The 26,280-nt window shown below is 34.4% G+C and overlaps 1 protein-coding gene across 5 annotated transcripts in view; it reads left to right on the forward strand.

Moving 5' to 3' along the window:
- Positions 1 to 26,280, forward strand: part of ADGRB3 (adhesion G protein-coupled receptor B3) — a 743,702-nt gene that overhangs the window by 435,556 nt on the left and 281,866 nt on the right. For all 5 annotated transcript variants that reach the window (XM_046006643.1, XM_046006639.1, XM_046006644.1 and 2 more), the window contains one exon: positions 12,202 to 12,245. In XM_046006643.1, the coding sequence (XP_045862599.1) occupies positions 12,202 to 12,245 (44 nt within the window). The remainder of the gene's footprint in view (positions 1 to 12,201; positions 12,246 to 26,280) is intronic.

Genomic DNA, 26,280 nt, shown 5'->3' on the forward strand with positions numbered 1-26,280 from the left:
ATGACTTTTAAACATTACAACTAATACTTAAACTATTGGATCTTTTTCTGCTTTTGCCGAATGTGACCGTACCAGTTCTATTTAATTTTAAGAATGTGTTTTATTTCTATAAAATCTACCTCCTTTATACTAAGAATAATCTCATCTCTACCAAATCTCATCACTGCACTGAACACTGGGAATTCCTTTAACATTGCTTTTGAGTAAGAACTTATTTTTTTTGTACGTTCAAAATTTGTTTAAAAATATTTATTTACTTATGTGTTTCTTTTTTATTGTTTTTTATGATAATGTCTACCAGTTATAAGCATCAGTGAAAAATAGGAAGAGATTACTAGTTCCCAGAATTCTTTGCTAAAAAGAAAAAGCAATACGATGTCAGAGTGAATATCATATTATGGAGAAAACACTTATGTAAGTGGACATCAACAAAAATTTCCTAAATAAAGTCACTATTGAGAATTTAGAGAACATATTAATTAAATGACATTTTTTTCAGAAGTTGAAGAAAGAGTAACCGAGTAACCTCAACAATAGTGTTGATGAAACCATCTCACTAATGTTAATTCAGTAAAACTATTTGAAATTAACAGATTTAAACTTCTAGTCAAACTTCTCTTCTGGGGGGATATTTTGCCAGCCAATTTACAAAGGAGATAAACCATGTACAGAAAATTACATTTTATCTATGAAAACCGGAGTTTATCATCAATACATTTTTTTAAGCACCAGGTAGACAGTTGGAGTGACAGGAAATGTCAGAATGTAAGAATGAGATAATTATCACAGGTCACTTAGAACAAATTCTGTCTTTCAATATTTTGAGCATATGAGTTGACCAGATTTTCGAAACAATATAATCTCCCCTCTAAAAAACATCCATTCAAAAGAAAATAGACAAATCTGTTGAAAGGGGTTCTGAGGGAGAAGGAGAGGAAGAAGAAAAGCTTACGCTGGAGAAGAAAATATTGCCAAGTATTCTCACACGCTTCTACTATCCCCTTGCTTGCAGTGCCCAGCTGCTCTCAGAGGCTACCCAATTAACAGCTACAAGATAGAGTTTCTCTAGGTGGCGGGATCCCTCATTTCTCCCCTTTATTTTATAAATACCTTTCACATTTCTTCCATACAATACATACAGTCCTTGCTCTCTTGAATTTCTAATGCTTATCACCCAAATTAGAGTTTGTAAAAAACTTTACTACTCACTGAGGGAAGGGATATGTAACTGATTTGTTGAGTATGCCAGTATTTATTACCAATCTTATAAAAATATGCTATATATATATATATAATTTTAGCTTATTTCCATTGAAGAGATCATCAAAGAGACTATAGTGAAATATAATGACCTTCATTAAATGTGAAAAAAGATACATCTTAAACATGAAAATAGACATTGATTAGAACAAGCTGAAATTTTATAACTATGTATATAATCATTGTTTCTGCCTTTAAAATTGAACTATTTTAGATATATTTCTAATATCAAGTCCACTTTCACCTATTTTCTTAACGTGCCACACTTTCCTGAGCTCAGAAAACAGTAATGACTTGCAAATTTTATCTGTTTCGTATACCATGTAGAAAAAAATGAAGAATGAGAATTAATAGTTATAGTGAGTCTAGGGAAAAGCCTGTTAACATTTCCTAAACGAAATGTGTTCTTTTAAAAAGCTTTTTAACAAATAGCATTTAAAGTATGTTAGATATAATAGGGCCCTTGGGAACTGGTAGAAATAGTTGGTGGAACATGGAATCTTGAAATTCCAAATTGTATTTAGCAAAGCCAATTGCAGTTTTACCCAGCTCATAAATCATTAATGACTAAGATGCTATTTTTAGTTCGGGTTTGGGGGGTTTGCGGCTTGATTGTGATGACCTGTAGAGTTGGGGTCCGTAGTGTTTAGGCATAGCAATTACTTACTTTTAAAAAAATATCAAATTTGCTTTCCCAGGAAAAGAATTTTATTTTTCATGTTACTTAAGATTTCTTCATTTGTGAGATTGATGGTTATCAATATTGTTAGATTATCTAATGCATAAGGAAAGTTACTAATTTTATTGAAAATAATTATTGAGTCCTAAATAAATATAGCAGATTGATCATACATACATGCATGCACACACACAGCATTAAGATGCCTTGGATCTGACAGCTCTGAGCCTGCTATAGCTTTCCAAGGTGGATAACATCTCCATCTTTAAAGATGAGTTAGAAGAATAAGAAATTAAAAGCATTTTAGTTAGTTCATGCTCTATCCACTTTGTTAGCCTGAAGATAAATTCTTTTGCCAAATGTAAGAATATTTTTATGTAGTTCCATTTCTAGTAGAAAGACAGATTGGACTATGCTGGCCTGCAGTCTGCAGTCTTGCCTTTCTTTTTATTTCTTCCTCTGAGTAGTGACTTGTGCTCTAGGTAACATGATTCTGCTGTCTTTCAACAGTGAAAAAAAAATCCACAAAATTTATTCGTAGTTCTCAACTTGGTCATATTCACACACACACACACACACACACAAAAAAAAAAAAAAATCTCATGGGAATTTGGGCTTGTAAGTTTTGTTTTCTTTGCCATATTTGCTTGCATACTAACAGGATCAAGCTAACAAATGAAGGAGTTTGTTTTGTGTGTATACACTAAAATTAATCATGAGCTACAGCCTTTGTAAATCATAGCTGAAAACACAGTGAAAGACTATAATGAATATGCTTGTTAACCCTTAGATAAGCATGAGAGACAATGAAGAGATTTCAACACTCATCAGTGAGTATTTTGCTGAATATCAACGGCTGATAACAACCTAAGGAATTAAAAATCACTTGGCAAAGCTTAAGAAAGTTGAGTCTGTGCATCTATAATTTCTACAAAGGGGTGTTTGTATCCCTTTACTTTTTGAATTACTTTTCTTCCTAACTTTTGTCCGTTTGAAAGAGATTTCTGATTTCTTTTTCCCCGTGCTTAAAGCTCTTGGTAACTTTTAAGGAAAAGTCTCGAAATACCAACTAAACAAGCAGATTGATGCCTCTGTCATTGGCAGAAATTGAGTTAGAAGTTGTTTCCTAGCTACAGTTTTGTGTGGTTTTTTTGGTTTTATCCTAAATTCCTCAGTTTGAGTAAGCAACCTTCCCACTTACATTCCAAATTCAGTTTATTTTGATTCATAATATATAGTTAATATTTTTCAAAAAGATTGAGAATAAGTACACTATTTTTGGAGCAGCAATTAGCAAACTTTTTCTTAGAAGTCATATAGCAAATATTTTTAGATAAGTGAGCCATAACGGCTTCTTTCCCTTCTACTCAGTTCTGCTGTTGGAGCCTGAAAACAGCCGGACAGTATATAAACAAATGGGTGTGACTCTGCAATGAAATTTTTTTTTTTTTTTTCTTGTTTTTTTTTTTTTTTTTTTTTTTTCATTTTATTTATTTTTTCAGCGTAACAGTACTCATTCTTTTTGCACAACACCCAGTGCTCCATGCAAAACGTGCCCTCCCCATCACCCACCACCTGTTCCCCCAACCTCCCACCCCTGACCCTTCAAAACCCTCAGGTTGTTTTTCAGAGTCCATAGTCTCTTATGGTTCACCTCCCCTCCCCAATGTCCATTTTATTTACAAAGATAGGTGGCCAGATTTGGATTCTACAGTATAAAGTTAGTCAGCTCCTTTATGGTACACAGACTCATGCTCCCCCTTCCCCCAAAATGCCTATGTCCTAATCTCCAGAACCTCTTGTGTTACATGTCAAAAGGGACTTTGCAAATGTCCCTTTGCAAAAGGGACATTGAGGTGGGGAAATTTTCTTGGATTATCTGGGTAGATCCAATTTAATCACCTGAACCATAAAAAGTGGGTAACTTTGCCCTATAGCTGTGGTCAGAAATACAACATAATACTCAACTACCATTGCTAACTTTGATGATGAAGAAGAAAAGGGCCTCAACCAAGGGGTGTAGGAAGGAAATGTGGACCTCAGTCCTACAACTGCAAGGAACTGAATTTTGCTGAAACCTGAATGAGCCTGAATATGGGTTTATCCTTAGATCCTCCAGAAAGTATTGTGATCCTGCCAATTCTTTCTTTGATTTCAGCCTTGTGAATCTCTTGAGCAAGAGATCCAGCTGATCTCACCAGACTTCTGACCTACAGAAACTGCGAGATAATAAATTCATGTTATTCAATGCTGCTGTTTATGGTAAACTGCACAGCAGCAGTAGAAAACTAATAACTCTGCATTGGAACACTGCAAAATTAATTTTAGATTATGAAGATAATATATATGTAAGCATTAATAGTGCCATTTTGAATGAGACATAATGCAATACTGATGATATATTATTCAATAAGAATTAATTAGCAACTAGAGATTAAATTCTGTCCTGCTGATTATCATACCAGCGCTTTAGGAACCTGATTAAAGGAATCACCAGACAATGAGATGGCAGCTGTGAAGTGGCTGTGAGATGTTAAGGAAAATCAGAGGATGTCACAAGACAGCACCACCTAGGCAGCCATGGGAAGGGCCTTGTGGAACCAGGTGCTGGACATCAGGGGCAACTCTGGCATGTGTAGATATGTTGCGCTTTTGAAGCGATTTAGTAAAACTTCTCTGCTGGCAGCTGATAAATGGGAACAGTGCAAAACACCACTGTTGCCCTTGCCTCTGCTACAATCCTATAAAAGTATTATTAAGATACATTGTAATATCCTCTTGTCTGTAAAAGGAAAAGACTTAAGCTGTCTGTTTCATCTGCATGAAGTCTAGTTATTTAACTATTTTTTTTAAAGTTACTGGCCACTCCAACTCATACTTGAAGAGTTTCTGCCCCTAGGAAACCCATGTGTTCGTTGGGAGGTACACCAGACTCCTGTGCAGATGTTGTTGGAAATGATGTAATCGTATGTAAGACACTCTAAGATACCTACATAGAGGCAATGATTTTCTTTGAAGAACACACATACAAATAATCCCTGATAGTGGCTCGACTTTTTACTGTTTTCCATATGTTCAACAGGCAGTATTCATCGGGAAGTAATGTATATTCAGGTTAGTGATCTATCTCAGAAATTAGAGAAGCAAGCTGTTGTCACATTCACAAAAATAGTTTCATCTGGTTAATGTGGGCCAGTGAGTAACCATAGCAGAAGCTGAATTGAATATATGCTCTTTATTTATGTCCCAAATGAGTAGCTGTGAACTCCTCAAGAAGACCTATGCAACAGGGATGGGACTCATCCTGATAAAACAATATTCTGCATTTCTCACTTCAGTGGTCTTTATGCCAGTCTGCCTTAGTGAAAGCCAGCTCCTTCTTTTCCATATTGACTGGTTCTCAATGAGAAGCTCTCTACAGAACACTCATAAATCTATCCCCAAATCCCTTTATATCCATTCTCCTTTTAAGTAAAATCACAGTATTGTAGTTTCAGTGATGTTCTTTAGACTTCAGGTGTATGTCAGCTACCCTTTCAGAAGGGAAAGAAAGAAAGAAAGAGAAAAAAAAGAGAGTGTGTTAAAACCAGACTTAGTTGTTTTTAAATATCATTTAAAAATATGAAAATACAGAACTGTACTTACCATAACCTTGAAAAAGGATATGGAGAACATTCAAAAGATCATTTTCTGTTGTTGAGTTTCATACAAACTTTTTCAACCCTGTCGTACTCCTGGGTGGTATATTACACCTTCCGGAACTACAAAGCCATTTATTTGTTTAAAGAAATACTCTCACTAATCAGTTTTTAGGGATCTCTCATAGATTTGACTATGGAAAAATTTACATCCACAAGCTCTTACCTCCTCTAGCATGCATTCTTTAGGCTTTTTTTTTTTTTTTTAATGTGTCTTTTCTCAGGTAGTATTAGAATTATACACAAGATATAAAATAGTCCTTTGTGGGTCAGGTCAATCATTTTGGAAATGCTCTCAAGAGATTCCCAAAGTCTTTTTGTACAGTTATATAATAACTAGAGTTAAGCTTTAGTAGAGAAAGAAAGACAACATAAGCTTGGCCAATCCCAGGTATTTTTAATGCAATACCTTTATGTCTAAAATTTTGAAAATTAAAGAGAGACAATGAAATGTCCATTGAACAATCTTCCTCCCATCTACAGTCAAGAAGTCAATGTACAGTGCACTAGAAGATGGGACAGGGAGAGTCAACCTGGAACATCTGAGTCAGAAAACTGGAAATGTTGATATAGTTGTGATGAAGTCCCTGCCCTTCTTCATGACCTTAGATGTGTCATCTGCTTGTTTGCTTTGCCTCGATAGACAAGAGGATATATTGTTTTAAAAGGACTATGAAAGGTACAAGAAAGTTAGACATTTCCCGACTTGGAAGTTGTGATGGCATCTGAGCACTAAGCATTAAAAGCTTGAAGGAAAACGGGATAAAGAAACCATATAATTTCTCTTGCGCATGTCTTGAGCAGTGTTCTTCAGATTTGATGTGGATAAAAACTATGTGGATAAAAACTATGTAGAGGCAGTAATAATTAAAATGCACATTCTTAGGGATAGCCCCAATCTCAAAATATGTGGTGCCAAGGACTCTCCATTTTTAATAAGCACCCCAGCTGATTCTAGAGTAGGTCCAGAGAAAACCATTGGAAAACACCAAGATAGCAGGAGTGTAATTAGCATAGCATGTGGATTGAATTTACTCAGAATGGAATAACACCAAAGAAAAATTGGAGAAACTTGGTCTTCATTCATTTTTATTGTGACTTTACTCTTATCTTTTCTGTGATCAGCTTCCTTCAGATCTCTGCTCAAATATCGTCTTATTGGTGAAGGCTTCCCCGTATAAAATATTGCAACTAATTCACTTCCCAGTCTTTCCTTTTATTGTGATTTACTTCTCGTCATAGCACAGATTACCATCCAGCATGTTATATATTTATGTGTTTATTTTATTTGTCTCTCTCCCTGCCCCCTTCACTATAGGTGAATCTATGAAGCAAGAATTTTGTTTTGTTCACTGCTGTATCCTCAGTGCTTCAAAGGGTACCTGGAATATAATACGTGTTTACTAAGTGATTTTTTTTGTATGAATGACTAAATGAAATTTATCATAGTGAGAATAATTTACCATAGGGAGAGTATTTGAGTATTCTATAGGGAAAAAAAAAACTGACTTGGAAGAGAGTTTTGAAAGAAGAGGGGTGCACTTATGAAGTCATTCAGGAATCACTGAGAGCTAGAACTAGAAAGGATGTCCAAATCCCCTATTCTGTTAAAAAGAAAGAAAAGAAAGGAAAAAAGAAAAGTTATGCAGATCAAAGGAAAAGAGAACCACTTATAGAAATACATTGACAAAGCCAGTGATATATTATACTGTTAAATAGGTATATTGGTTTGTTGATGTGGAAACAGGAGCGAAGTAAAAGAAGTAAAAGTAAAAATAGCAAAGACTATTAAAGACACTTGAAAGCGGTATATTGAACAACTATGGTAATGAGGAAATTTGGGTCATGGTACATTTTTTAAATGCCTTAAAATTGGGTGAGTAGAAATATTTATTTAACTTGAGTTCAACTATTCTATTTTGAATGGGGTTAAGAAAGTTTTTTGTTGTTGTTTGTTTCTTCATTTACTTGTTTTACCAAAAATGTGTTTTTCAAGAATAGAGCATCCTTTCCAAAAGTTTCCAATACATGCAGTTTTTATATTTTAAGTGTCGATGAGATTGACAGCTACGTAAATGAATTTTCTTAAGCACCCTTGTCTCGTTTGGTTGAGAATTGTTTGCTTCCTTAGTTTAATGCTTTTTGTTGTTGTTGTTGTTGTTTATTCAACAGACAGAGATCACAAATAGGCAGAGAGGCAGGCAGAGAGAGGGGGAAGCAAGCTCTCTGCCAAGCAGAAAGCCTAATGTGGAGCTCGATCCCAGGACCCTGGGATCATGACCTGGGCTGAAGGCAGAGGCTTAACCCACTGAGCCACCCAGACACCCCAAAATGCATTTCTTTAATCTACTTCTATAGGCTAGTGCACAGCTCACCCATTATCCTCTTGCTCCTGTCGTTACGTTTTGTTACTCTCTGTTGGTTTCACCATTTCCTGTTATCGATTTCCTGTAAATTCCTCATAACAGATCTTGTAGCAGAGTACCTTTGAGAAAAGTATTTAGAAATTATAACAAATATTTAACAAGTGGTTTCCCAACAGAACCTTTTAGACAGTTTTTTTTTCACGTTTAGAATTCACTCATCATTGATGTTTGCTTTATGTTTTCCATTGCACATTCTTTTTCTTTAAGCAACTAGTCTATCCAGATACTAAGATTCCTTTAATTTGTTTGTTCTGCTTATTTTTCTAAACTTCAAGTATTTAAATAACTGACCTCAGCTCACAGACCTACGTATTGGTAACTGCAGAAGAATGAACCCTCACAGATGGTGTCTGTCGTGTAAGTTCCAGAATGTAGAGTGAAACATAAAGTTGAGTGGTGCATTTTTGAACCTATAATAATTCTCAAGTGGATACTTTTAAAATTTTCACAAGGACAAGAAGAGAGAGAATTATGAGATAAAATTGCAGAGATGAGGGGTGAAGAAGGTAGAAGATAAAACTAAGGTTAACGATGGCATGGATTAAGAGTAGAATAAGTATTTCTCACCTTTATACTTTTATCTGAAAATGGCAATCAGTTTCATTAGGGGAGTTAAAAAAGAAAGATATCCAAACAATTAAGGTTGTTTTATATTTCTTTTCGAGTATTATTTTTTTGTTTTAACTTGTTACGAATTCTAAATATGAAATAGTAATCCTATAATCAGTATCCTATATTGGTTTACATAGAAATTTAACTTCACCTAACTCATACATTACTGAAAGAAGTGAACTAGATGCAGAAGAACTATTATCTCAAGTTCTTCACCCATAATTAGTTTCTGTAGTCATGAAATATATACTCCCATACCCCTCATTGTGATATTTCAAGGATAATTTATTTTCTATAAAGTGTTCTGAGATCTTTTGAACAAATTCCCTGATAAAATGTAGTATAGCTTTATGATGCAACATTGTAGCTATGCTAAGGATTTCTTAGAAAGTCACAGACTGAATGAAAATTTTAACTAAAACCAGATAGGATCTCATGGGACAGAGGAAGAAAGCTATTTGGAAAAAAAAAAATGGAAAGAATAGAAAAGAAAACAGTTTGAAGCACCATTCCCTTCTGTGACCTTCCCTAGATCTATACCTCATGTAAAACCACATTAAGACTCACTTACTTGATGAAACTTGATCTAACACAAGCCACGATGTCCCTCATTTCTCCCTTACACAGTATATTATGACAAGTGACACTTATAAAACCATGTCTCTTTGTTGTTATATGAATATTAACATATATAAACATATAAATACATATGTGTGTTCCTCATCAACCTCCTTGAGGCTATAACCTTCTCAGGGAAGGAGCATTTTTATGCCAAGAGCATAGTTTATAGGTATTAGCATTTGACAAGAAGAAAGATACCTTGGATATGCGGTATTTGAGAGATTTTGGTAATGGCGTTAAAATATTGGAATTAGTCAAATGTCCTAATTAAAATGAAAAATAAAATTGGGATGGATTTCACAAATTTTAGAATCACGATTTTTAGTGTTTATTTCTAGTTAAATTTTTGAACAGATCCAGTAAACAGCACTTAGAAAGGCAACATTTTACAAAGAGCCTGCCTAGACTTTTTTTTTTAAATAACGATTTTATTTATTTATTTGACAGAGAGAGAGAGAGAGATCACAAGTAGGCAGAGAGCCTGCCTAGACTTTTAAAGAAGTTGTTTTGCTGGATATACCTTGGTGATTATCTACTAAAACAAGACTGAGGTGTAGGGGTCACAGCCAGGGAAGGAGCATGTACACCTATGGAACAGAGCCAATAGCTGGTTTTATCTGCCTTGACCTAGTCATCATTTTTATTAATGACTTGGTTCAATGAGGGGATAGACACCATGCTTGTTTCTTAATCCTGTAACAATTAGAAAGTTTTGAATCAATAGCGAATGTGTGGGATGTCAAAATCAGGATTCAAAAAGTCTCTCCTAGGAGATTTAATGTATAAGTAGTCAAGGTGAGGAAGAGATTCCCAAAATATCTGATACGGTCTTAGCTTGCATTATTAAGAATACGGCAGCTTCGGGTCGTGATCTCGGGGTCCTGGGATCGAGTCCCGCGTCCGGCTCTCTGCTCTGAAGGGAGCCTGCTTCCCTCTCACTCTCTCTGCCTACCTCTCTGCCTACTTGTGGTCTCTCTCTGTCAAATAAATAAATAAAATCTTAAAAAAAAAAAAGAATACGGCAGCTTACAGGGGAGGGACAGTAACACCACTTTTTTCTGCACAGGTGGGACACATATGGATGGTTTCCCTAAACACACCTCAAAAGTATGTGCTCTAAGAAATGAGTGATGTGGAGAATGAGAGAACTTGAAACCAACAAAGTACGTTTAATAAAGAAGAGGACTCTTCATGGGTAGAATAGCATCATATAAAGGAGGAATTATTAGGCTAGTTTCAAAAGGGCAAAATAAGGCCCAATGAATGTGACAGACAGACAGAAAGAAAACACTTAGACGATTAGTACTCTTTAAAACAGAAAGCACTTCCCAAGATCATGAAAACCTCATGGAGTCATCCCGAGGGCCAGGGGGGCTACTCATACCTATACAATTATTGAACTGAATAAAAATTTGGTACTTTTTTCTTTTTACATATTTTCATTAGACATGATTCTATGCAAAGATAATCTATTGATTAAGAAGATATTGCAAACCATGATGTATAAACTTGTCTAACCGCTATGTTAGACCCCTGAAACTAATCTAACATTGTGAACTATTTAAGAAACAACAACAACAACAGTAACACTTTGCTGTGGACTACATGTGGCCACATCTGCATTTTCTCTCAATTGATTTCAAAAGAATGAGATGGTCTTTAAACAATAACAATAGCTCTACTGGGACTTGAGCGTTTTTATACTTTAGATTAGACTTATAGGAAGGAAATGATTAAACTTTATATTTCTTTCCAAATTCAAAAAAACATCCCATTTTATGCTTCCATCTCCATCTTCACTCTATAGGTATGACTATTATAATTAAGAAGACATACAAAGGGGTTATTAAATAGTGGATCTGGTTTAGTTCATACTAATTGTGAAATGCACCCCAAGAGGGCAGCCATGAATGACTTGCTAGGGGGAGGCGACACAGTGGGGCAGAGGAGCTTGCGTATCATGTACAAATTTATACTTGAAATCCCTTTTAATGACACTTATGTTCTTCATACTTTAAGGGAGAACTAACTCAGAGAATGCTGTGATGTGCATCCGTTTTTATTTCACTCATCGTCATTATTGAATAAAATGGTCTTTTTAAAACATGCAGCCATTAATAACCCATTTTTAGGGCGCCTGGGTGGCTCAGTGGGTTAAGCCGCTGCCTTCAGCTCAGGTCATGATCTCAGGGTCCTGGGACTGAGTCCCGCATGGGGCTCTCTGCTTAGCAGGGAGCCTGTTTCCTTCTCTCTCTGCCTGCCTCTCTGCCTACTTGTGATCTCTCTCTGTCAAATAAATAAATAAAATCTTAAAAAAAAAACAAAACCCATTTTTAGAAAAAAAAAAAAGGAAGAAAGAAAGAAGAAGAATCCAGCATGCTCTCTGGAAATGGACCGTTAATGTAACCATCTCTTGCCCCTAGGAAGGCGACCAACCAGAGACTAATAGGGGTGGCAGTGGTGGTGTTTGTAACGTGTGCGTAATACAGAATGTTTCCCCGTGATTTACGTTGTGTAGGTACTTTGGTCTTCAGAAAGGAAATAATCCAACAATTAATATTTTACAGGTAAAAAAAATGAAATCTTTTAGAAATTAGGTAATTTCTAAATTATCAAAATATGGACCTTGTGCCAAATGAGAGTTTCGCTTTTAATTTTCAAAAGAAAAACTAAATATAGGTTATGACGTTTGTAATAAACATTGTTTTCATGATCAGAATTGCATGAAATGCATCACTAAGGCTGAGAAAGGACAAATTTTTTATGCAAAATAAATAGAGATGGAATCTTTCAAGCATCATACTGCAAGATAAGAAAGCTGCCATTCTGTTTGCATTTCAGATAAACCTTCCATTTTTGTTGTATGTATTCAAGAGACATTTCTTCTTTCTCTGCTTATTTTTAGGGTACTTTGAATCCCTATTGTGTGTTATGGGATGACTCAAAAACGTAAGTGACAGATGTTTTCTTATATTACTCTGGGTTAAATATTCAAAGCACATTAAGTTATTTCAGCTGCCTGCTAGTCAACAGGAATATGATAAGTTAGTGGGATGTGAGTTACACTCAGAAGACATTCTCCTTTTTGCATCTGCAAGACAGGATGATGAATGTGTCTGTGTGTGATGATGCCATCAGATTACGTCCCAAGATAGAATTGCGTTACCTAATATGTAAGGCACATTGCAATGCAAATTCCATGAAGATTTTTTAAAAGCTCTAATATTTTAAAATCATAGAAGCTCAAATGCTCTAGTCATTCAGCTTAGCATTGCAGAATAAAATAGCAATCTCTGTGGTCACTTAGCCAATACATTACTTGCATGACCTTGAATCTATTATCAGAGTAATGTGATATTTATATGGCCCTTCCAAATTGTTTTGTTATAAAAACTTTGAGTGACATTTAATTTTCTTATTCATATATTTTATGAATTCATGAAGACAAAGGAAAACAATTGCAATAAATAAGGATTAATAATTCTTCGATGCATTCCTTTGTACAAGAAATTGCAATATATCTTGTCAAAATCATCTTAGTCTTATCAGTAATTCTATGGGATTTTAAGAATAGTCTCACAGAGCAGAAAAATCCTGATTAAGTGTTAATTAGACTCTTATACTTTAAATACTTAGGTACATTTATTTCCAGATTATACAACTGTTTTGTTTTGTTTTGTTTTGTTTTGCATGGAGGGGAGATAAATATCAATCAATCCCAAAGACTAATACTGTCATGTGGATGCTGTCAGATAGGGTACCATGATATTGAGTTCGAGGTATTCTAAGATTTTCCCCAGTGTTCTTCACCCTAAATCTGATCTATAGCTGAGCAGTATTTACTATGCTACTTCCATCACACCAGTAGCTGTACTGGAGAGTCTAGAAGGAGGACATAATTAGAATTGTAGGTAAGGAAAATATCTACTGGATATGATTATTTCTAGGATACTGATATACATATACATTACAGTATTTATGTGGTTGATGAATCAGTAATGTGGGGCATATTATTTGCTGTAGATTCTGATATTCTAGGGATCCTCTTCTTCAAGGAATTTTAGTGCCATAAGGAGAATCCACATTGCCATGATGATAACATGCACTGGATGTCCTCATAGATGTCATTATTTTTTCCATTTGAAACACACGAATACATGTGTTTTGAAACACAATACAGAAATCCATGGTAGTAAAAGCTTTGCAAGCTTTGCTCTCTACCATTAGCCAGAGAAGACTCGAGTAGTATATTCTGATGCACTGTTTAGTATGTTGTATAGTCAAGGGAAGAATGAAATGCTACAAAAATCTAATTGAATATTTTCTAATTAGGAAAAATATGCCATCTTAAACTCCTGATTATAGCTACTTGCATATCTTTGTGAATAATAACCAACTTTGATGTAGTTTTATTATCTTTTTAGTGGTTAATGTGCTTCAATGTTAATCCAAACAGAAGTGTTAGTTTTTCCTAAAGACCTTTGGAACAGTTAAAGGAGTACTATGAAGAAACAGCATTCTTCTATTGTGTGACTCTCTTGGTTTTCTTTCACAGAAGGTCTAAGCTTTTAAGTTTAATGTAGAGAGATATTGGTGTTTGAGGTTAGCACTAATCTTGGGAATCAATCATACTCTTTCTCCAACATCTGCTAAAACATCACTCTTATCCATGACAGAACAAACAAACAAAACCACAATGTCTTAGCTTTACAAAAATCAACTTTTAAGTTGTCCTTGAAGAAATCTATTCAGTCAGAAGTGTGGTTATCTGCCTTTCAGAGTAGATTATCTGAAGAGATCAGTGTAATTCCTGTTTCCTTGATGTACCTGAAAAGTAATCAAAACTGACAGAACTGTCCCATCACACTTTTTATCAGAGTGTTTTATCATTAAGTTGTTTTTCTGGGTGAGTTTTAAATAATGAAGGTTAAGACAACTTTATTTATTTTTTTCACATTTATTTTATTTTGATCATGGTCATATATAGACATAATAACTTTACCTATGCAGTGATTTCAACTTTGAGTACAAGTACTCTAAGTATAGTTAGTACTGAAGAGCTATGGCTACTAATTTTTATACAGAAAAGAGTTGACTTAAACAATTTTTCAAGACTGCATTAATAAAGTTGAAATGTAATTTTGGTTTATGTTATCAGACTGTCTTACCTTTTTCATTGAGTTACATTTGATATATAACATTATATTTGTCTCAAGTGTACAATACAATGATTCGATATTTGTATGTATTACAAAATGATCACCACAATATATCTCGTTAACATCCATCACACATAGTTATATATCTTTTTCTTGTGATGAGAACTGTTTTTACTCTTTTAGCAGCATTCAAATATGCAACACAGTATTAACTATAGTCACCATGCTCTAAATTATATCCCCATGACTTGTTTATTGTATAATTTTGTGTAACTGGAAGTTTCTACCTTTTGACCTCCTTCGCTCATTTTGTCCACCTCTTACCCCCCTCCCCTCTGGCAACATCAAATTGCTCTACTTTTAATTTTTAATTAATTTTTATTATAAAATTATTATCTGAGTATCATTTACTTATAGAATTTTAAAAATAACTGCTAAGGCAAAAGTCCCCATTAATCATCACCAACTTGGGTGTCTACATCCACTCATCTCCCTGAGGTCACTTCTACTTACATTTTGTTATGTGTAATTTCAGGTATCCACTCATGCATTGACATATGTATGCAACCATAGAAATTAATACAATTTTTACATAAAGAATATACAGTATGTAACATTGGCATCATCAATTTTTAATTTCACAATATAGTGTGGAAACTTTAAAACTGTACTACATATGTTACACTGTCTGGTATATACTACATTATAGAGATCTATCATAATTGATCTAGTATTCCTAATATTGATGGCATTGAGGTGATTTTCAATTTTTTTAATGGAATGTATTGTGCTTCTGTGTACCTCCTTGTACATCCCTTTTTGAGGTTGTCTCTGACCATCCGGTTTAAAGTGTTATTCTCTTATTCTCTTTATATCACCCAATTTTATAGTCTTCACAGCATGCATTCCTACTTATTTATTTTTGTTTGCTTATTGTCTATCTCCTCCACTAGGAAGTAAGTGCTGTGAGAGAGATACTTTATCTTTCTTATTCATCACTGTACTCTTAATGCCTAAGACATCTGCACACAGTATATATTCAACAAGTACTTCAACCCAATTTTTGGGTTAGTTTTGCCCAAGAATAAGTATTTGCATAGTTCTCAGGTACTGTTTCTCTTTAAGAATTATTTCTATTTATGTTTCATCTTATTAGTTCCATAACAATTAGATCTAACATTAGAAGTCTTAAAGGGAGAATGCTTCATCTTGGTACAATACTCAGGTCCATTATAAATGGTCAATTTTATTTCTAATTATAATTACCCTGATGATCCTAAGCAAGGATATTTTTATTTTAATCTGATTGGGTACAATAGTCTCAGATAATTTCAAAACATATGTTCATCTTGCTTTGGCTAACGAATTGATGGGATGCAGAAAAGTTTCATTATGGGTGACCCATGCAATTAATTGAAGTGCTTTTTCGGTTAGGAGAAGAGTTTCTTTTTAAATGTTTAAACGTTTTTTTTTAATATAGCTTACAAAGTTATCATTAAGATAATAATTTGCACATTCTTTGGGGTACTCTAAATTTAGATTTTGTGTATTAGATCATTTTCTGGAAAACCCATAAACCTACGGTCTTTTAATTAACCTGTGGTCGTTCTCCATGGGTCTGAGTAACACCATCTGATGCTATCAGGTCTGTGAAGGATCATGTTTGTTTTCAGAAAATGTTTCAGAGTGTCAATCATGTGAATTTCAATTATAATTTTGTAACTATTGCTAACCAGTTTTATCAATCCATTTATAACTTATGTGCCTCCCTTGTGGTCCAAAACAAGAACTTTCAATGGGCTTTCCATATTTCTACATTTTGAATTGATTTATTGCAGTTGGGAGTAGCAGTAGTCACATTCTGTTTGAGACTGATACTGGCTTGTTTTATCTCAAGTAATTGAATTGAAGTGATTCCTCTCCTTTGCTTCTGTTGGCCCTTATTTCTTCATCCCTGGGACTTTTCCCTCTCTTTTGTCATTTATATTGGTAGTCACCATTTCATATACCTGACAATATGATTCCTAAAACTATAAAACTAACCCTCTGGCCTCATGCCATCACTCCAGAGGTGTCACCATCATTTTCTTTGCTTTTTGGGCGACTGACATACTCATGCCATTATGGAGAAATGATGTCATAACTTCAGGGACATACACTTAAAAAAAGATCTGTTAGCTTTTAGCAGTTCACCACAATTACTCAAAGCATTACTGTCACTGGGTAACCAACCTTTCCCCTCCATGTGATAACCAAAGGATAAAACTCTTTCATAAGGCCCTATTCACACTGTCAGACTCAGCAAATTGATATGGACAAAACTCAATATCCTTAACGATTATTATAAAGGAGCAGAAAGAACAAGGGAGAGGTCTTGTTGGGGACTTAATTTATACAAGAGTTAAGGAAAAAGTAGCAAAGAACAGCTATGCAAAACAATAATATCATGGTCCTATTGTTTTAGAGGACATCAGAAGCATCCTTTACAGACCTGCAATTGCCTAACTGAAATCTTTTCTTGATCAGCAGTGAAAAAAAGGAAGTCTGTATTCAAAATATTCAGCATACATCTAGCCATAGATTCCAATAGAACACTATTTCTGGAATTTCTTAGTGAATGAAGTAACCAGACATAGGATTTTAAAACTATTTAACTGCAAAAAGTGTTATTATTTTTATTGCATAGATTGCTCTGTTTAAAATACTTTAGGGGTGACTGGGTGATTCAGTCAGTTACGTGTCGGACTCTTGATCTAGGCTGAGGTCATGACTTCAGGGTCGTGAGATCTAGCCTGGTGTGGGGCTCCTCACTCAGTGGAGTCTGCTTGAGAGCCTCTCCCACTGCCCTTCTCCCAACATGTGCATGTACACACACTCTATCTCTCAAATAAAATAAATCTTTAAAATATGTTAAACTATAATGGAGTACATCATGGTAGTCAGTACTTTGGGAATAAATTACATGATTATATTACAAACATATGGCTGTTCAGTCTTCTAAATTAACATTGTTATGTGCAATTTTCAATATGTCCAGTATACATCTTTGGTATTAACATGTTCATTTTTACTGGACAGTCTAAAGTCATGTTTGCCCTTCTGTAGTGAGAGTGGTAAGAAATAAAAAAACTATTTCTGACCTGCATTTTTATAATTTTGTCTCAATTGGTATATTCTGAGCCCATATGGTTCCAACTGCAGAAACAATTAAGATGTCAGGATTCCATGGATTTTTCCACTACCCATTCAGTGATCAATTCTTAAATAATATAAAACTATGTTATTACATTATATTTCCTTTCATTATATTCACACTGACAGAAATAAGAATATTAGACTTTTATGTTATCAAAATACTAGTCCTTATAAATTAAAATTGGCCAATTTCCAATAATTTAAATATTGTATCATGGATCAAAAATAACCACACCCAAATTCGTAACTGTTATTTGTTTTCAGGTATATCATTGATAAAATGTTGCTTTTGTTTGCAAGATAACTGTGCTTTTTTAAAAGTATTACAAAATCAATAGAAAAACCATAATACTTTGAGAATATAGGAAGACAATTAAAAATTCCTTGATAGGAAACTAAATGGAACTTTCTTTACTTTTCTGTCTTAGACTGTACATTACTTTTTGAAGTTTTCTGGTATCCACAGTTGTGTGTTGCCTCATAAATCCATTATAATTCAAAATGACCTTGCTTTAGCTTTCTTCAGAAAACTATTTCTTTTTCCTCCCATTAAAATGTTTTAAATCTTCTTGGGGGACCTGGATGGCTCAGTTGGTTAGTGTCTGACTCTTGTTTTGGACTCAGGTTATGATCTCATGGTACTGGGATCAAGCCCTGTGTCAGGCTCCATGTTCAGCTGGGAGTCTGCTTGGGATTCTCTCTCTCCCTCTCCCTCTGTCCATCCCCCCTGCCCCTGCATAATCTGTCTCTCTTTCTGTATTTCTTTCTCTCAAATAAATAAATCTTTAAAAAATAATAAAATAAAATGTTTTAAATTCTTCAGAATGTTTTGAATTTCATAATAGATTTTACGGTATTGAGTTAAGTTTCCTGAGGTATTTTTTGTCTTTGTTAGTGTACAAGTAATTCCTTTTTAACTGATATAGTCTAGGTACATACCTCTAATATTATTACCAACTCAGTATGTCCAATAGTGTGAGCAATAAAGTTCAAGAAACATTGCATTATGCCTTCGACAATGTATTCTGAGAACTGATATTGGGAGGAAAATGGAACCACATATTTTTATTGTAATCCATGCCTTGATCCTCTAAAGTAAAGGTTAGGAAACTGTAGCCTACAGACTGTGGAACAAATGCAGACTGATATCTGTTTTTGTAAATAAAGTTTTATTGGAAAACAGTAACATCTATCTGTTTACGTACTATTTGTGGCTGCTTTTGTCCTACAACCATGGTATTGAGTCATTGCAACAGAAACCATATGGCCCACAAATTTTGCAATATTTACTATCTGGTTCTCAACTGAAGAAAATTGTTAACACCTACCCAAAAAAACATTGTTTTCCAGCATTTTCCATGTCCTGGTATACATAGAGAGTAATTTTAAAGCATGCTGGGGTAAATGAATGAAAATGTTTGCAAGCAGAAACAAGGTAGGTTGTCCCAAGGGTAGAGAGGATCAATATATCCATTAGTTATGAAAAATTCTCAATCATTATTTTTTCAAACATAGACTCAACTATAATCAGTTTCATCTTCATCCTGGAACTCTAAAGAACATTGTTTTGTATTCTCCTGGTATCATAAACCCTCTTCCAGATCTTCTGCTTTTTTTCCCTTCTCAGTTACAAAATTATCTTTTAACCTTCAGTTCAGTATTTCTCTCTTCATTTTTTCTAACCTGTTATTTAATTATTTGTAAAGTTTTGATTTTAAGTTGTCAATTTTTCATCTCTAGAGTTTCCTTTATATAGTTTTTAAATCTATTAGATCATATCTTGGAGTTTCCTAATTTTTGCAGGCATTTTCAAGCTTATGTTTTATTTACTTTAACTTAGTAAGCACAATTGTTTTATAATTTGTGGTTGATAATTCCTGTATTTGAAATTTTTACAGGTCTGTTTTTGCTCCTTTTGTTTCTCTTAATTCTCATTTACTGTACCTTATATCCTAGTTTACCAGGTTAGGTCATGCTTATTTTCCTTAATGTATTATTTGTGAGGATTCTTGGATGTCTGGGATAAAGGTATGTTCTTCCAAAGATAATTTGTTATTTGCTCTTCTGACCACTCGGTGATATTACCACCCCCACATCCCTTAAAATAAATTCAGTCTGGAGGTTACCTGGATTGACCATATATTTCAGCAATTCTACTAGTATTCAAATGCGAGGACTAACCTGAAAAAAAAAACTTATTGCTAAAAATAGGAAATCTAAATCAGTATCTTCTCGCACCTGTAATTCCTGAACAGCTCACAATATCCTATAGCATATCTGTGGAGAAGCATTGCTATACCATATTTTATGTCTATAACTTTGATAACCCTTATGTTTTCAGCCTTATGTTTTAGTAATTTGATATTCCTTTCTAGATTTAAATTTTGGTAACTGAGAGTGTGTCACATTTATCTTTGTAAATTCTGCTGTGCTTACCAATAAAATTCGCAAATAGATCTCTGTAAATTCATTAATTCAATCATTCTCAAGAATTCATTAATTCTTGAGAACCTGTTGTTCTTCTATTCAAGGTACCTGGCACATATATTAGTGAACAGACAAAAATACCTGACTTATGGAACATACATGGAGGAGGAGTGCAGGGAGAGTCATCAGAACATAAACATAAAAGATAAATAAATTATATAGTGTGTTGAAAGGTAAAAATTTCATGGGAGGGCAGTTGATCAAGATAGAAGAATAAGGAATTCCATTTAATTCAACTGATTTATTTGTACTCCTTTGATTGACTTATACCAAGGTGCCACCATTCATTTATTCAACATTTACTTAACAGATGCCCAAAATGTGCAAGGTGTCACTTCAGTATTCATCTCTGGTTTTTTTCATGTTTGATCAAATGCTTTCCTATGCTACCTAACAAGTTTTTACATTTGGTAATAGAGTTCTCTTCCCATTCCACTTAGCTTTCCTTAAGTGTTTGGCCATCCATATTCATCTATATTCTGTCTAATAGCTAAAATGTCTGTTCCTCTGGCCCCACAGTAGTCATTATTCCACCTATCCAATTAGATTTTATAATGCCTAGAGAAATGTTAGACATGAACTATGAAAGTTAAATATTTTCTGAAACTGAAACAGCTAAAAATTCTAACCTGAAGATATTCATATTATATAAAAGGAAAATGTTTTTTAAAACAAAAGCATGTGTTTATTAAAAAATTAAAGAGGCAGTCTGTTCTTTAATATTAACTTTCTACATGCTCTTAGAATTCAGAAATTAAAATTCATTTACCTTATTCATAGATATTTCTAAATCCAAAATTTTACTAATGATATTTAGGTTTATAATTTTCTATAGATAATTATTTACCAGATAAATGATAATCTGGAAAGTCCACAGATTTTGGAGGAATAATATGGTACAATATTCTTCTTTATATTTCAATGAAAATACTGTAAGAAGTAAGAGCTTTCAATTTGTCATCGGGGTTGTCTGCTTATTTGAGGATATGAAACTGAAAATTAGCTTCAATTTTTTAATCAGTAGGACAGAAAAAATGTGATAATAAAAGTAACTCCAACGTATCTAATCACTCTAAAATCTAGATTTCTTAAAAGTCAAAATGGTCATAATATTACCTATTGCACATGATGGTCATAAAGATCAACAGAAGAACAGCTCCAATAAACTTGGCCCAGTGACTAAACATGGCAGATGTTTTAAAAAACATCAGTAGGGGTGCCTGGGTAGCTCTGTTGGTTAAGCGACCGACTCTTGATTTTGGCTCAGGTTATGATCTCATGGTGGTGAGATCAAGCCCCAAGTTAGGCTCCATGCTCAGCAGGGAGTCTGCTAGAGATTCTCCCTCTCTCATTCTCCTCTGCCCTTCCCCCCAATAAATAAATCTTTAAAAAAATAAAAATAGATTAAGAGTCACTTATGGTTTGTCTCCCTCCCAATCCCATCTTGTTTCATTTATTCTTCTCCTATCCCCCTAACCCCCCATGTTGCTTCTCCATGTCCTCATATCAGGGAGATCATATAATAGTTGTCTTTCTCCGATTGACTTATTTCACTAAGCATGATACCCTCTAGTTCCATCCACATCGTCGCAAATGGCAAGATTTCATTTCTTTTGATGGCTGCATAGTATTCCATTGTGTATATATACCACATCTTCTTTATCCATTCATCTGTTGATGGACATCTAGGTTCTTTCCATAGTTTGGCTATTGTAGACATTGCTGCTATAAACATTCGGGTACACGTGCCCCTTCGGATCACTATGTTTGTATCTTTAGGGTAAATACCCAGTAGTGCAATTGCTGGGTCATAGGGTAGTTCTATTTTCAACATTTTGAGGAACCTCCATGCTGTTTTCCAGAGTGGTTCTTAATCTCACAAAACAAACTGGGGGTTGCTGGGGGGAGGTGGGGTTGGGAGAGGGGGAGGGGGTTATGGACATTGGGGAGGGTATGTGCTATCATGAGTGCTGTGAAGTGTGTAAACCTGGCGATTCACAGACCTGTACCCCTGGGGATAAAAATACATTATATGTTTATTTTTAAAAAAAAATTGGAAGGGGAGGCGAACCATAAGAGACTATGGACTCTGAAAAACAACCTGAGGGTTTTGAAGGGTCAGGGGTGGGAGGTTGGGGGAACAGGTGGTGGGTAATAGGGAGGGCACGTTTTGCATGGAGCACTGGGTGTTGTGCAAAAACAATGAATACTGTTATGCTGAAAAAATAAATAAAAAAAATAAAAAACACCAATAAATGCTGTGGCGCATGGGTGGGTTTTCTGGTTGATTGGTTGATTAGTGGGAGATTCTTTTTTTTTTTTTTTTTTTTTTTAGGATTTATTTGAGCGATTGTGTGCATGGGCATGCTCATGTGTGAGCTGGGGTAGGGACAAAGGGAGAGCATGAGAGAGAATCCTCAAGCAAACTTCTGGCTGATCAGAGAGCCCAACATGGTGCTGAATCCTCGGCCCCCAAGATCGTGACTTAAGCCAAAATCAAAAGTCAGACTCTTAACCAACTGAGCCACACAAGCACCCCCAGTAGTGGGAAATTCTAACAGGGAAAGATGGCTATTCATATTCCCTTGCCTGAATAATGGTCTCATGTATCTGGAAAAATAATTTCTTTTATATCAAAAGGAGATTTTTAATACATATAAATAATAATTCTTTGTGGCAGTAAAGCATCATCATAGATTAGTTAGCAACAATTTCTTCCATTTAAACTCATTAAATAATGGTTCTTCGTATAGCCAGTGGTATCTTAAGATTTATTGATGTGCCAGTAGTATTATCCTGCATATCTGGCAGTCTTTTATTCTTATTGAAATTTTGGTGGAAAAGTAATTTTTTAAGGTGTCAAGTACCTTGAGTATGAAAAGAAAAAAAAAAAACCTGGACAAAGGCCAAAAGCTGCTGACCAAGTGTCTCCAAAGTGCCATAGAAAGCCCTCATTGGGATTTATGCATGATAGAAACCTTGCCCCATGTAGACCCCTTTCCCGTCCTCATCCTCATAAAGGCATTGAGGTTACCTTTGAAAGTATTTACTTAAACTAAATGTTTTAAAAATAAATAAAAGCAAAACTGGGAATTCATCCAACATAATTTATACTGTTCTTTGGGGCCTTGGGATGATTCCAAGAGATCTTTTTGATGGGATTTTTAAAATTATGTTGTTAAAATATTAATGGGTATAGTATTAATAGGAGCAACCTGGAACTGGCTGGTGAGGATGGGCCCTTGTTGAACCTCTCTTAATTTGCTAATGTATGTGGTTCTATTTCAGAAAAGATCCAGGTTTGAATTACTGAGGATATGTATTAGATAATTTTAGAACTATAATTTTTCAATTCTTTCAGTAACTCAGTTAAAATCTCACCCTACTTATGTCTACTCTAAACAAATATCTGAAAGTTTTCCTTAATATTTATTTTTCTATTTCCTCCTCTTTTTTTTAATGCCTCAAAAATTCTCACTTGTACCATAGTTAATAACTATGCACAGCTTTGGTGTTAGAGATATTCAACCATTTAGGAAAGGTAGCTAATGTTGTCTTTCCGTAGGCATGGTTAATCAAGCAATTCACCAGGCATTTGTAAACATCTATTAGACCCTACTAATATTCTCTTGCAAATTATTTAAAATATAGATTTATGTGAGCATTAGTAAGCTTGAGGTCAATGGGAAGAAAATTACTTCAAGTTCAGTAGTAAAGATGTAAGTTATAGATTTAACTGTGGGGTCCACTGAGGAAAAGCAATGGAACAAAAATCGTTATAGTATTAGTAATGATTCTGACTTAAAAAATTAAGCCTACTCTTTAATAATTTTATTGGCTTGATATAATGGACATAAGCAATTATACTTGGGAGGTATAAATCAATTAATAACTATAACCACTATATCTTACAAATTATATTTGGAGTCAAATTGAGTTCTCATTGCAAACGACATTATTTTGTGAAGATTGAAAACAATAGAAGTTGTTTTAAAATATGTATAAATATGGTCTATAAAAAAGAAGTAAAGTTGGAAATCTGCACTAAAATAGATTAATATCTTCAATATAAAACTAAAACACTATATTGCCAATACCTAAGTTACAAAAGATTGTCTAGCTGTTCTTTCTACTTCCTACCAGCAGCATTTTTAGTGTGTACTCATATTATGTGACTGCTTTTTAATGCTATTTGTAGAACTGGGCTTTGGTAAGAATTGGGCAAGTTTCGTTTCCCTGAATTTTCACCAGCATCAATAGCTGATGGTAAGGAGGAGGAAGGAAATGAGAATAGCACTGAAGAAAATCTTCCAATAAGATGTATTTGAAATCATCCTGAGCATCCCAGTGGCAGCTACCACAAAAGGCTGTGTGGATGCCTGTGTTCTTGAAATATACATTCAACTAAGTAGATTCTGAAATTTTATTAACCCAGCAAGACCCATCCCCTGGTTCCCTGTTCTGGTCTGCAAGGAATACTTTGCACAGTCTGAGCTATTTTGTGAGAAACACAGTTGTAAAAATGTGCTGTGTCACTTCAAATTCAGTCCAACAAAAGTACTACATACCAAAGTTTACAACTACTCAGCTTCTTTTGGGAATCGGGCACATATATGGATCCTTTACATCTTAGAACTTGAGCCTAGGCTAAAATTAAAGCCAGAGAAGTCAGGGGTGCCTGGGTGGCTCAGTGGGTTAAGCCTCTGCCTTCAGCTCAGGTAATGGTCTTAGAGTTCTGGGATCAAGCCCCACATGGGTCTCTCTGTTCAGGAGGGAGCCTGTTTCCCCCTCTTTTTCTGCCTGCCTCTCTGCTTACTTGTGATATTTCTCTCTCTCTCTCTCTCTCTGTGTCAAATAAATATTAATAAATAAATAAATAAATATTTTTATGTCAAATAAATAAATAAAATATTTTTAAAAAATAAATATTAATAAATATATAAATAAATAAGTATATAAATAAATATTTTTATGTCAAATAAATAAATAAAATATAAAAAAAAAAAAAAAGCCAGAGAAGAGGCCTAGACCACATCCATATCCTCTACCTAAAAGGGGAATCTCATTTATTTTCTTTAATTTTGGTCAACTTCAAGTCTCAGGACAAGATAGCTGAGATTTAGAGGGTAGAAAGTTTAACATCTCTGTCCTAAACTCATTGTCATCTGCGTCTCCTATGTTAGAAGCGTGTGGAAGCATGGTTATCCAAACAGCACTGCATACTGAACTGATGCTAGGAAATCAAAAGAAATTATGCAAAAGATATAGATAGAGAAAACTGGAAAATAACTTAGAGGGATAATTAGCCCATGCTGCAGGTAAAAGAAATATAAACCCCTTTCTTTGGAATGACCTTAGACCATCCATGAGTCTATGTCACAGATGAACAGCTATCCTTTGAGTAATTACCATAACTAAAAGACATTTATACCTCAGCTCAGTGTAGGTCCTGTGTTGATAGGATTTTTCAGCCTGATCTGAGTATAGATCACAAGAAGCCAACATGTAAGATGGCCTTCAAAAAGTAAGTTTAGGGAAATATATATTCTCCAGTTTCAGGCAAAACTTAAAAATTGTACTGGATGCCATTGGTTTCTTCAGGGAGGCTCTCCTCCTCCCTGTATTTCTGTGAATTCCCTTGTTGTCTGACTCCTTATCTGTTTTTCCAGCACCTAACACAGTTCCTGGAGCAGTGTAGGTATTTAATAAGTATTTACTGAATTAAAATTGAAAGAAGTGTTCCATTTTATAGTTAATTTGTATGGGTTATTTTCTTGTCTATATAGATATATTGCACAAAATTGTAAGTTTTATATATATATTTATATTTTTATATATGTGTATATATACACACATTGTATACACACATATGTATATACATATATACACATAAATTATAAATTACTATTTTAGTGTTGATAGGTCATTTAGTGCAATGCATACCATACAGCAAACTTATATGTTCCTGAAAGTTAAAATGTTCTTGTTCCTTTTTTTTTCTTCAAGAGAGAAGTAAGTTCTTTTTGCCACAGAAAATATAAAATGATTCAGTGTTCATGGGAGGAATTCATAATTCAAGCTCTTATTTTCACACTGCCTTTCAAAACACCTACGCCACCCAGAATAATAATGTGCTAAGCTGC

Source organism: Meles meles, chromosome 5, assembly GCF_922984935.1.
Source record: "Meles meles chromosome 5, mMelMel3.1 paternal haplotype, whole genome shotgun sequence".
NCBI classification, from domain to species: Eukaryota; Metazoa; Chordata; class Mammalia; order Carnivora; family Mustelidae; genus Meles; species Meles meles.